The following is a 13,205-nucleotide window of genomic DNA, read 5'->3' on the forward strand; positions in this document are numbered from 1 at the left end:
CTTGAAGGGAGAGGGGATGGTGATTAGGTTGGCTTTTGTCCTTGGCAGCCCTAGGACACTGGGACACAAAGGGGCTGTAGAGGGGTGGGCCAGGGGATCCTCTGCGTTCACATGCAACTTCCCAGGGCTGAAGGGGCTTCAGGGATCAGAGCTCCCTCCCGCCACCTTCCCACAGGAGACCCCCTGAGGCCCAGAGAGGTCAACCGGCCTACCCAAGACCACACAGCTAATTCAGTCCCAATGCCCGCCCGCGCCTTTTTTCTACTTGTCTCCGGCACACGCCTTTGGGCCTTTTCAGCACCAGCGAAGCACCAAGCGAGGCATCCCTGGGTGGACGGAAACCCTGCCGGGGTCGCCCGGCCCCCGCCTCCGCGCCGCCCGGCACCTGCGATTCGCGGTCGCGGCCCGCGCGGAGGCCGCTGCAGGCGCCGCGGCCAAATAAGGGAAAGTCCAGAGGGTGACGGCACGGGGGCGCGCGCCCAGGCTGTGCGTCAACCTGCGGCCACGGCTGACTTATTTTGGACCCGGCCGGTTACACTGGTCACGCCGAGGACGCTCCTCAAACCCGCGGCCCCCGGCACGCGCCACCCGCGCAACGCCGCGTGACACGATGTCCAGCGGGGCCCCCCGCCCCAGCTGCCCGGGGGCGGCCCTTAAGGGGCCATCGGGGGGGGGGGACAGAAGGCGACCGTGGGGACTGACATTCGACGCCTCGTGACCCCTCGCGACCGCCCCCACTCGCAGAGAGGGGGACCGCGACCCCTCATCGTGACGTGGGCTCCGCCCTTCGAGACAGCCTCACGCTACGGGGCGTGGGCGTGCGACGTGGGGGCGTGTAGTGCTTGGAGCGCAGCGCGAAGGGGCAGTGGCGCTGCGGAGCGGTGCGTGTGCAGATGGGGCGGGGCGTTGCGCCGGGTGGGTTGGCGGGGGGGGGGGGGGCGGAAGGCGTGGCACAGCGAAGGGCGAGTCGTGCTGGCGCGCCGTAGCGGCCGAGGGAGGCGGGCTGTGTTAGGCCCGGCCGGGTGAGGGTCGTGCGGTGGAAACGTCAGATCCGGGCCGTGCCTCCAGGGCTGGGATCCTGGTTGGAGGGGGACGGGGGACGGTCGCGGTGGGTGGGAAGGGATGAGGCTGTGGCGAGGCCGCCGCGGCGGGAAGCAGGGGAAGACAGCGGGGCGGGGGCGTCTCTCCTGGGAGCCAGGCCTGGCCTCTGCGGAGGCTTCCTCCGGGGCGGGCGGAAAGTCGAAGCGAGAGTCCCCGGGGGATCCCCCCACCCCACCCCGGCCAGCGACCTGGTTGCGGTTGCTTTGGGGCCCAGCCCAAGGTGCGGGTTGCTATAGCAACCAGCTGGGGTAACCAACTTGTCCAGGTTTTGCGCAGGATGTGCTGGCTTTGGCACTCAGCACTGCAGGCCTCCAGCCCGCTGAAGCGATTCCTATTCGGCCTCCCGCGGCTCCGGCCAGAGGAGACCTGGGAGGCCGGCCGAAGGCCGACCTTTCACACTGCCTTTTCAATATTAGGGTGGAAGGCGCCCGCACAGCACTTTCTCGGCCAGGCCCAAGCATGCCAGTCCTTGTAAGGCAAAGACTTCAATGGGAGCCTTCCTCCTTAAAGGTAGGTAGAATACAGAAGGGGCACATTTTGTTTGGTATCTTGTCCTGTAGACGTGGAACTTCAGCCCAGTTGTGGAGCAGCGAGGACGAGCGTCTGGACATATCGGAGCTTTGACAAGAGTGACCTCAGTTTGAGAATTTCTTCCACACTCTGGAACCCCAGGATTCTGGTGTCCAACCAGAACGGATTTTAGCTGAAAATTTCCATCAATTGTCAATCATTAAACTGGAAACATCCAGATAATTAGAAAATATGGGGCGCCTGGGTGGCTCAGTCGGTTAAGCATCCAGCTTCGGCTCAGGGCATGATCTCACTCTCTGTGCGTTTGAGCCCGGCCTGGGGCTCTGTGCTGACAGCTCAGAGCCTGGAGTCTGCTTCAGATTCTGTGTCTCCCTCTCTCTGCCCGTCCCCTGTTCACTCTCTCTCTCTCTCTCAAAAATAAAGATTTAAAAAATTTTTTTTAAAAATAAAAGCAAATATGATAGGTTCCAGACAGCGAAGTTTAATTTTTTTTTTTCCTTTTCTAACTCAAAAAGCCTTGTGGTGAAGCAGCTGTTTGACACACTCAGAAGGAAGGATGACAGCTATACAGAGGAACACGACGTGAATGGAAGAGACCTGTCATTGTGAGTCTGGCTTTGATTAGTCACCTGGTGTCTTCCCCAGGGTGACATGACTTTGAGGCAGTAAACTTCAGTGACTGAGATCTCTTAGGAGCCTGCAGTTAAATTACAGAAATGGGCAGGATTTACATCAGTTCTCTTTTTTGTGTGGTCTGGAACATCTCTGACTCACCTTGGAAAGGCTGAGTATTTTCATGTGGCCCTGATGACTCAGTTTGTAATATTGTTACCCAAATGACAGAAGGAAGTAGGCAATCAGGTCATTCTCTTATGGTTTTTATAACGGGAGCAGGTTCTTTAAGAGAAGAAGGGATGAATTTCATGATTTTTCTTTTCACTTTTTCAGAGCCTGTCCCCAGGAAATTGATTGGAAATGGGAGGGGGGGGGGAAACCCGTTGTTTGATGTGAATTAAAAAAAAAGCAATCTGTTTCTCCATTCTAGGGAGAGATGATACATGCAGGTGGAGGGTAGGTACATTAAAGTCACCTGTATGGATATGCATTGTATATTTGATTCCTTGTGTTTTTCTGGTAGATGGAAACAGTACGGCACTCTGAACATACACTAAAAACAGCTCTCATCTCGGAGAACCCAAGGCTTGTGTCACAGTATGAGAAGTTAGATGCCGGGGAAAGGCGTTTGCTGAACGAAGCCTTCAAGCCAGACCATGATCTCTTCGGACCCATTACCTTGCATTCGCAGTCGGATTGGATCATCTCCCATCCTGAGGCTCCCCAAGACTTTGAACAGTTTTTCAGTGATCCTTACAGAAAGGCACCGTCTCCAGACAAACGCAGTATTTATATACAGTGCATTGGTGTGCATCGGTAACAGGCTGGATTGTTTGGTTTGCAATGGAGCTGTCGCCAGGGACAGCCTGGGTTGCTGATAGCATTAAGTGGGCAGCTTTTATGATCTTTTTAAAAAAAAAACTTTTTTTTAACGTTTATTTACTTTTTGGGGGGGGGGCAGAGGCAGAGAGAGAGGGCGACACAGAATCCGAAGGAGGCTCCAGGCTCTGAGCTGTCAGCACAGAGCCCAACGCGGGGCTCGAACTCATGAACTGCAAGATCATGACCTGAGCCGAAGTCGGATGCTCAACCGACTGAGCCACCCAGGTGCCCCATGATCATTTCTGACATTCATCACAGTGGTGGAAGTGTTGTACCCAAATTGCCTTAAAAGAGGACATTTTGTTTCTAATTCATACATCAATGAGTGATAGAGGTTTATTAAAGATTTAGAGTCCCATTTGCTTCTAATTTCAGATTTCTAATTAGAGACTGAGGTAAAGACTGAATGGTTTGGGGTGCCTGGGTGGCACGGTTGAGCGTCCAACTTCGGCTCCGTTCATGATCTCACGGTCTGTGACTTCAAGCCCCACGTCGGGCTCTGTGCTGACAGCTCAGAGCCTGGAGCCTGCTTCGGATTCTGTGTCTCCCTCTCTCTCTGACGCTCCCCCGTTCATGCTCTGTCTCTCTCTGTCTCAAAAAAATAAAGGTTAAAAAAAAATTAAAAAAAAAAAGACTGAATGTTTTAATCATCTTCGAGTCTTACTTTACATGTTCTTCTACTTTACAGGCTCTCTAGGCAACACCAGAATTATCAGTGAAGAATATATTAAATGGCTCAAGGGTTACTGTGAAGCATTTTTCTATGGCTTAACAGTGAAGCTCCTAGAACCAGTTCCTGTCTCTGCCACGAGGTGTTCCTTTAGAGTCAACGATAACACGCAAAACCTACAAATTCACGCAGGTAAATTAAACAGCTTTACAATTTGAACTGAGTACAGGAGATCTATACATAGGTATATATGGAGAGACATGTATGGATGTACGTATCTCACACACGCATCCCTTTTTAAATAGGGCACATCCTGAAGTTCTTAAAAAAGAAGAAACCTGAAGACGCCTTCTGTGTTGTGGGAATAACGATGATTGATCTTTACCCAAGAGACTCCTGGAATTTTGTCTTTGGACAGGCCTCTTTGACAGATGGTACTCCTTTTTGACATTATTGGTAGAAATATCCTCAACTTGAGAATACTGGAAGATGTTGATAGAGGGAAAAAGTTCCAGCCAGTTATAATTTTGGTACTACAGGCTGTATGGTATTTCTGGAGCATCGTGCTGGTGTGGGAAATGTGCTGTGGACAGATTCTGATGACCTGGGTCCCTGCCCCGCTCAGCCATTCACTGCCTACGTGACCTTGAGGCCAATAATACCGATTTTTTTTTAAGTTTATTTATTTATTTTGTGGGGGAAGGAGCAGAGGGAGAGAGAGAATCCCAGTAGACCCCACACTGTCAGCATAGCGCCTGATGTGGGGCTTGAACTCAGGAAACCGTGAGATCGTGACCTGAGCCAGAGTCGAGAGCCGGAGGCTTAACTGACTAAGCCACCCAGGCGCCCCTGACAATACCTATTTCTGAGAGCCCTTTTGCGACGGGTTACCTAACAGTGCTGATACATAAACAGTGTGGATACATAAACTGTGTATATATGCCTGGCATATATATAAGGCGTTCAGCACGGCAGACAGTAGGTGTCCGTAACTGGGTAGCAAGGGTGAACGCAGTCCAGTAAGGATGTTTGAACTGTCATTAACGTAAGTGAAAGTCTTGCTAATTGCTTTTCAATTCTTAGTTCTCTCATATAGACAGGAAACTATAGGCTGATGTACAGGTGTATGCTTCTTATCCTGTGTCTCATGATGTCTTGTTATTTTATTTTTGTAAAAAAGTCGACTCCAGGTTTTGATTTAAGATGTGGTCACCTTGACTCATCAGGGATTCTGCATGGTGATACTGGGGGCAGGAAAGGATCTGGAAGCAAATCCTATTTTTCCCCATTTTTTTTTCTTCTTCCCTTCTGTCCACTTCTTTCCTCCGCACCCCTCCCTTTTTGCTGTCATTTCTCTACCTTCGTCCCCTAGGATCTGACAAGTTGGAGGGGGACAGTCCAATGCACTAAGGGGAGTGGTTGTCTGTTAGCAATGTGGGGGTGGGGAATAGGTACCTGGGACTGTACCTATTCTGAGTTCCATTTTGTGGACTGTCTAGGTGTTCTCGGTCTTTAACAAATGTTTGTTAGGTATCTCCATCTCTGACACATTGATCGGGTCGGGGTGGGGGGGGGGGGACCCAGGGCACCACAGAACCTGTTCATCCCCCTTACTCCTTCATGGGGGTTTCTCCATTTACATTCCTATGGCGCCCCCTCCCCAGAGTCTCCAGGAGAGACTCTGGTCACTGCTGTCTTTCTGACTTTTGTATGAGCTGTCTTTCTATCGGAAGTAAATTTTTACGAGCTAAATTTTTATGTCCCCTTTTATTATTTACCTGACAGAGACAGAAACCTTAAAAACCTTAAAACAATTTATCTGGACATTGCCAGCTGATTCATCTTATGCATTTCAAGAGGGCAGGAGGCATTTTCCCAAATGTTTCTACTTTAACCACCCCCCCACCCTCCCTTTAAAAAAAATTTTTTTTAGTGTTTATTTATTGAGAGAACCAGAGACAGAGCGCACGCGTGTGCATGAGCGGGGGAGGGGGCAGAGAGAGAGAGAGAGAGAGAGAGAGGAGAGAGAGAGAGAGACACACACACAATCCGGCAGGCTCCGGGCTCCGGGCTCCCAGCTGTCAGCACCAGAGCCTGACACAGGGCTCGAACTCACCAACAGGAGCCAGGAGCCGCCTGAGCCACCCAGGCAGCCCACCCCCACCCCCTTTTTAAGTAAGTTTCTTAACTGCTGCATGGCCTCAGAGAGATACAGACTTGCAGGACTGATCGGCCAGGCAGTGAGACAGTATCTTGCTACAAGTGACTGTTCTCTCCAAGTTTACGAAGATGGGGATTTTAAAACGGAGAAATATTTAATTACTAAAGAAAATAACCTTCCATTTGTAGGATTATCAGGAGGAATGTTCTCGCTAGAGGTATTATAATGAAATATGCTCACACTTCCTTGGCAAGAGGACAGAGGAGGTCAGCTGTGACATGAATAGATTTAGTGTTTTCTTAACTTTCAGAATGCGCTCTTTCTCTCTCTCTCTCTCTCTCTCTCTCTCTCTAAATATCAAATACGAGGCGACATTTTCCAAGGGTGGGGTGAGGAGCATTCTCTTTGGATCAGGTTGGATTGGACAAACTTACTGTGAATTCATTTCTTTGACAAAAAAAAAAAAAAAAAATCCTTATTACTTTCAAGTAACAACTGAAAGAGACAAATAAAAGTGATCATGTCAACAAGTGCCGTCATAAAGCCGTGCCCTTTAGAACAAGCTGTGCGGCAAAGCCTGTTCTCCACCTGTGCAGAGGTGGTTGCTACGAGCCTCAGGGTAACAGGAAGTCAGTTACGAGGGTGTTTATTCTGGTCACCCGACGGCAGCCACATAGTACAGTTGTGTTGTGAGCGAGGAAGGGCAGGAGGGGAGAGGGTCTGTCTCTAGGCGTGGTCTCGGGCATGGTCTCCAAGCATCAGGGCAGTCGCACGGCGGTTTTCCTCAGCCTGGCACCAGGGACATCCAGGAACTCTCCCCGACACACAGGACCTAGAGATCTGTTTATTGTGTTCTTTTTTTTTTTTTTTGTAAGTTTATTTATTTATTTATTTTGAGACAGAGACAGAGAGCACGAGCTGATAAGGGGCAGAGAGAGAAGGAGAGAGGATTCCAAGCAGGTTCCATGCCGTGAGCGCAGAGCCCGATGGGGGGCTCGATCCCACAAACCGTGAGATCGTGAGCTGAGCCGAAGCCAAGAGTCACACGGTTAACCGGCTGAGCCACCCAACTGCCCATGTTTGTCGTGTTCTTAAAGAGTAAAGTTGGGGCGCCTGGGTGGCGCAGTCAGTTAAGCGTCCGACCTTGGTTTCGGCTCAGGTCATGATGTCACAGTCTGTGAGATCGAGCCCCGCCTTGGGGCTCTGTGCTGATGGCGTGGAGCCTGCTTGGGATTCCGTCTCTCCTCCTCTGCCTGCCCCTCCTCACGTGCTCTGTCTCTATTGCTCTAAAAAGAAATAAATTAACTTAAAAAAAAAAATAAGAGTGAGGTCATGGGTGTGTGTTGTCCATTTTTCAACGTTCCTCTTGGAGTACTTGGTTTGGACTGTTCTGGGGAAAAAAAAAAAAGACTTCTTCCGTGGGGAAACAAAAACCTCTGGAACTCCCGATTTCTCGAGAATTTGAACCTCGAGCCCTTTGTGTTTTACAGGGCAGGGCAAATTGGACAGCAGCGGCAGACTTGGGTGGGGAAACCCGGGGCCGACGGCCACCTCCGTCTTGGCAAACCTCAAGCACATGAGACCATGGGCACATGGGAGCGCAGACGAGACGCCCGGGCGGGCTCTCCTTGTTGGTTTGTCCTTCAGGAGTCTTGCTCCCTTTCTCTTGCTGCTTGTCCTCCTTTTGTAGGTGTGGGGATATTCAGCTTTGCCAGGTATGGCAGTGATTTTTACAGCTCCCGCTACGAAGGCAGAGTGAGCAAGCTGCAGAAAGGATCCTCGAGTGACTATGCAGTTTTCGAGAACTATTACACTCCTCAAGTGACCAGCGTTCTGCTGCTTCGTTCCTGTAAGGTGAGTTGTTGAAAAAAAAAAAAAAAAAATCCAACAGGAGTATTTTTTAAAGAGCTCTTCCTCCCCCTCCCCATGTTTATTTATTTGTTTTGAGAGAGAGACAGAGAGGCAGAGAGAGAGACAGAATCCCAAGCAGGCTCCACGCTGCCAGCGCAGAGCCCGATGAGAGGCTCGAACTCACCAAACTGTGAGATCGTGACTTGAGCCGAGATCAGGTCGGACGCTTAACCAACTGAGCCACGCAGGCGCCCCAGAGAGCTCTTAATTCCCTAAATTGTATGTCAGCAGTCCTTAAGGTAATATGATCAATGAATTTGTATCATTCGTATGCTTTTGATGGGCATCGTGTTTGCCTGAAATTACCGATAAAAACAATTTAAAATGGATACCTTGATAGTGACATTTACAGTATCTGTGCTGGCATTATGCCTGTAGTTATGTACAGCCCCCCCATCCTCACCACTAGTTCAATTCCAGAAGTCTGGTATGAGTGAGTAACTGCCTCTTTGAACTTGTGGTCACCGAGTAAAGCCGCTCTTGGAGGGCCTCTGCTGGCGGGTGTCTTGAGAATGGCTTCCTCTTGGGCCCCAGGCTACCTTCTGCTGAGGTTAGCTCCACTGACAGCTCCTGATTAATCTCCCCAACTCGTGCTCTTTGGAGAGCCTGTGTCCTGATTTTTCCCCTTTCCTTAGCCGGAGACATAGGCATTTCCTGCAGCTGGGAAGTTCTGCCTTCATTCCTAGCCACCTCTTCAGGTTTGAGAGCTACACTGCCTGGAACAGTGTTTTCCGAGTGTGTGCCCTGCATCAGCATCCGCTGGTGTGCTCGTTAACGTGGAGACGGGAGCCCCCTTCCTTCCAAACCTACGGACTCAGCATCCCTGGGAGAAAGGACCCAGAATCTGAATCGTAACAAGTGTCCCACTTGTCTGGAGCATGGCTCTCAGGCCGGGGTGATCTTGCCCCCCCCGGGGACTTTTTGGCAATGTCTAGAGACGTTTCTGGTTGGCACAGTTGAGTAGAGGCTGTGGATGGTGCTAAGTATCCTACAGCGCCCAGGACTGCTGTTCTCCCCTCCCCCCCATACACAAAGAATGATCCTACCCGATACGTCAGGGGTCTCAAGGCTGGGCAACCCGGCTGCAGGTATACTAAGAAATTAAGTCTACGAAGGAAGGCAGTGTAAGTAGGGAAATGAAGGATTAAGTTTGGGGGGCAGGTTGAAGTTTTGGTGATGATGGTAAGGGAGTTGCCTCCCCTACCCTTGTTTCTTGGAAAAGCAAGAAAAGAAGGAGGGCTAACCCACTGATGATGGTGGCGCCATAAAGCTTTGATGTGAATGTCTTGCAGACTTTAACCCACGAGATCGGACACATATTTGGACTCCGACACTGCCAGTGGCTCGCATGCCTAATGCAGGGCTCCAACCACTTGGAAGAAGCCGACCGGCGCCCCCTCAACCTTTGCCCCATCTGTTTACGCAAGTTGCAGTGTGCCATTGGCTTCAACATAATAGAAAGATACAAAGTAAATGAGGGGAAGAACAAAAGGGGGAAGTGGTTATATAAGTAGCAAACTACCATTTTCTATTAGGCCCTTCTCTGGAACTATAATTTATCAGAGGAAATTAGTGCAAAGATAAGCAGGAAGCTGTGGTTACAAAAAAAGAAAACCCTGCAAAGAAATCTCATTAAAACTGCCTTGCCCTGAGAGCCTTACACTTGTCGTTGAGTGAGAAATGGTGAAGGAGGGAATCTGTACTTCCCATTCCCTAAGGCCAGGAGAGCTGACTTGTCGCAGAACAGTAAACGTTGATGCGTGCGGCTGACAACTACATAAAATGCATACAGATGGTTTCTCTTCCAAATGTGGGACAGGGGTATGCAATTCACTGGGAGGAGAGGATGGGTTTCTTTAAGGAGGAAGAGGGGAGGGACCCGAATCTCAGGATGCGTGTGCGCGTACGTGTGTCCACACGTGCCCACGAACGTGTCATGTGGCCATCGCGGGACTCCTGGTGGGTGGGACCCCGCGTGAAGGTGGCTTTACGTACGTTGCGTCCACCTGCGCCTCTGTGCACGCTTGCAGACGTGCCCGCTTCCGCATCGGGTTAAAAGCACGCGCCCGGGCCCCGTGGGACATCTGGCGAGCCGAGGAAAGCCTACCCCTCCCGCCCAGCAAAACCTGTGAAGGGTGTCTTTCTCTCTGGTCTGCACCCCCCCCCCTCCCCCCCGGCACACTCTGACCATCACTCGTAATCCTAGCGTGTGCGTTGGAGGTAAACGCTCTTTCACCCAGTGTTGTTTCGTGTGCACAAACATCTTTATCAAACGGAACATCTCCCTGGGGCGACTGAAGTCACTGATTGCGATAACGTGATTTTGAAGGCCGTGTTTTTCTCTAGCCTAAAACGGTCTTGCTCCGATTTGTTAAAATGTGCGTCTGGTTTGTGTTTTTCAAGGCGCTGGTGAGGTGGATCGAGGACGACTCGGACAGCCCCGGAGTCAGTACGGAGCGCAGTCGTGAGGGTGCCGTGGATTTACCGAAACCCGTGGACGCCTTTAAGGAATGGAAAGAGTGGATAATAAAATGCCTTGCTGTTGTCCAAAAATAAGGACCTTCACATAGGAGTAATTAAAATAAACGTTTGCAGACTCTGCTTTCATTTGGACGCAGTACTTCGTTAGAATAAACTGTTTACCGATTCTGCCCGGTGTCAGGTAACAGGATGGAACCTTCTTGAAAGCACCTGAACTTGAAACGAGGCTATTTTTTTTTAATGTTATTTATTTTGAGAGAGAGAGAGACACTGTGTGCGAGTGGGGGAAAGGCAGGAAGAGAGAGAATCCCAAGCAGGCTGCATGCTGTCAGCGTAGAGCCCGACACGCGACTCGAACTCACAAACCGTGAGATCGTGAGGCAGACCTGAGCTGAGATCGAGAGCCGGACGCTGAAATGACTGAGCCACCCAGGCACCCCATTTTAGCATTGTGAATGATAGGAACTCTAAACTCCTCTGTCTTGATAGCCTGGCCTGTGGTAGGGAGCGCATCGTTTCCATTCTTCAAATATGCTTAGGTCTCGAGAGAGCTGGGACTAGCAGATAAGTCAGTAAATATTCTAAAAAACTGCTGCCTGTGTCCTGAGAACGGATTTCCAAGGCACGTCATTCCGGGGGCTGACACTTGGTTCGTTTCCTGGAGGAGGGACTCCCTCCTTTGCACCCAGGCCGGTCAGCTGCTCTACTCGATCCCTTACCTGTGGCCTCTCCTTCCCAGACGGGGGCTGCCTGCTCTCCTTTATTCTTTGCTGGTTGTCAGCTCGAGCCTCAAGGACGCAATGGCACACTTGGGTTTTCGGCAGCTTATCAAATGTGACCTCCTGGGGCACCTGGCTGGCTCAGTTAAGCGGCTTGGTTTGGGCTCATGATCTCAACGTTTGTGGGCTCCAGCCCTGTGTCGGGCTCCTCGCTGACAGTGCAGAGCCTGCTTGGATAGTCTCTCTCCCTGACCCTCCCCTGCTCGAATCCTCTCTCGCGCAAAATAAATAAACATAAAAAGAATGTGACTTCTCACTAGTGACAAGTGAAGATAGTGGAACGTGTACTACAACAGACATAGGATTGTGAGGGGTCTTGCGCATAATTTGCTACAACGGCCCTTAGGTTTGTGAGTGTTGCACTTTGCCTGTAGGCTCAGAGCAGGTGTCGGGTTATTCCCACAATAGTGTCTCCCTCCCTTCTTTGCACTGGGAAGTGTTTACTGAGTAGGGGGAGGCTGTGATGCGGTTTACCTGTTGGCCAATGATGGCCTGCAGGGCTGGGAACGTCAGCTGGATTTCCTCAGTGGGGAACAGGGTTGAAAACCACAGACTTGACACGTCTCCTCTGAGAGATCAATGTATCCTGGAAACCTAGAAATTATGTCAGATCATTTAACTGAATGCTGGTGAGGAGACTGCATTTCTCATGTTCCCATCTTAACCTCAAGGGTAACACTTCTGGGTAATTAATCATTTTGACCTTTCGACCCTAAATTTTTTCGCTGTTATTTATTATAGTGTGATTTAAAGCACATTTTATAACTGCATCAATGGTTTTCCTGGCTACAATTCATTTTCTTACTTGATTAAAGCTCATAAGGTCATTTAGAAAATGGTGATTTATGTTGAAACTAATTGGAGAGTGGGGCGCCTGGGTGGCTCGGTTGGTTAAGCACTGGACTTTGGCTCAAGTCATGATCTCATGGTTTGTGGCTTCGAGCCCCACTTCGGGCTCTGTGCTGACAGCTTGGAGCCTGGAGCCTGCTTCAGGTTCTGTCTCCCTCTCTCTGCCCCTCCCCTGCTCATGCTCTGCGCCTCTCTCTCTCTCTCTCTCTCAAGAATAAGACATTAAAAAAATTTTAAACTAATTGGAGAGAGAACGCTTGGTCATTCTAATATGAAAAGACAGTTAAAGGGATTGTGGACTTTTACCGGTTGTTACGGGTTTTATTTCCTCCTTGAAAAATGTACTATTGTCCGGTCTGTTCAGTTTTCCTCTGTTTACCTACAAGGTCGGGACGGGTTTAGTGCTGTAGGTCAGCAAGAATTACAAACCTACAAATTCAGATTTGGCTAGGTGTGTCAGTTAGGGGTTGCAGTTATTTGGAGAAGATATAAAATCCATTTGTACCTACCTTGCACTGACCAGGAAAAAAGTCTTCTAGTAAAGAATCCAATCATTCAGTCCTTTAAAAGTTGGACAAATTTCATGTGACAGGGACTTATTCAGCGATCAATTAAGTGTATAGTATCGCATTGTACTTTTAATTTTTTTTTAAATTTATTTATTTTTGAGACAGAGAGAGACAGAGCATGAACAGGGGAAGGGGCAGAGAGAGAAGGGGACACAATCTGAAGCAGACTCCAGGCTCCGAGCTGTCAGCACAGAGCCTGACGCGGGGCTCGAACTCACGGACCCCGAGATCATGACCCGAGCCGATGTCGGACGCCTAACGGACCAAGCCACCCAGGCGCTCCCGCGTTGTACTTTTAGACGGTTTCCTAGAGTTAAATTTAAAAATAGAATTTGTTGACTGCAACGAAATTGTACGTACGAATAAATCTTGTTTTGCGAAACGATCTGCACTCAGTAACACACAGAAATCCAAAGAGTTCGCTTTGCCAATGCCGAACGAACAAGGTAAGAGTAAAGAGAATGGATTTGTTCGCCGTCTAAACGCAGTTCTAGAAATCAGTGCATCTGAAATGCTGTTCACGTTGTCGCCTGAGTGACTAGCAGTCTCTCTGGTCAGGAGAAGGATTAAGTGTCGACAGGTGAGTCCGGAAAGCCTTGTAACGGTGACGGCTGGACAGAAGAACGTGGCCTCGTCCGGCCGGTCCTCTGGAGCCC

At 50.0% G+C, this 13,205-nt stretch overlaps 1 protein-coding gene across 5 annotated transcripts; it reads left to right on the forward strand.

Annotated features, from left to right (window-relative positions):
* The first annotated feature begins 926 nt into the window (after positions 1–926).
* AMZ2 (archaelysin family metallopeptidase 2) lies at positions 927–10,478 on the forward strand. 5 transcript variants are annotated; one of them, XM_030296645.2, is made up of 9 exons: positions 927–1,022; positions 1,518–1,611; positions 2,148–2,237; positions 2,771–3,053; positions 3,818–3,991; positions 4,105–4,233; positions 7,651–7,814; positions 9,164–9,340; positions 10,275–10,478. In XM_030296645.2, the coding sequence occupies exons 4-9, from the start codon at positions 2,771–2,773 to the stop codon at positions 10,425–10,427; spliced, it is 1,080 nt and encodes a 359-aa protein (XP_030152505.1). In that variant the 5' UTR covers positions 927–1,022; positions 1,518–1,611; positions 2,148–2,237; the 3' UTR covers positions 10,428–10,478. The 5 variants fall into 5 exon arrangements, with proteins under 5 accessions (XP_030152505.1, XP_030152506.1, XP_030152509.1 ...); XM_030296646.2 differs by having other exon boundaries at positions 999–1,081; XM_030296649.2 differs by having other exon boundaries at positions 1,003–1,081; positions 2,771–3,063.
* Positions 10,479–13,205: the final 2,727 nt, after the last annotated feature.

Source organism: Lynx canadensis, chromosome E1, assembly GCF_007474595.2.
Source record: "Lynx canadensis isolate LIC74 chromosome E1, mLynCan4.pri.v2, whole genome shotgun sequence".
Classification (NCBI taxonomy): Eukaryota; Metazoa; Chordata; class Mammalia; order Carnivora; family Felidae; genus Lynx; species Lynx canadensis.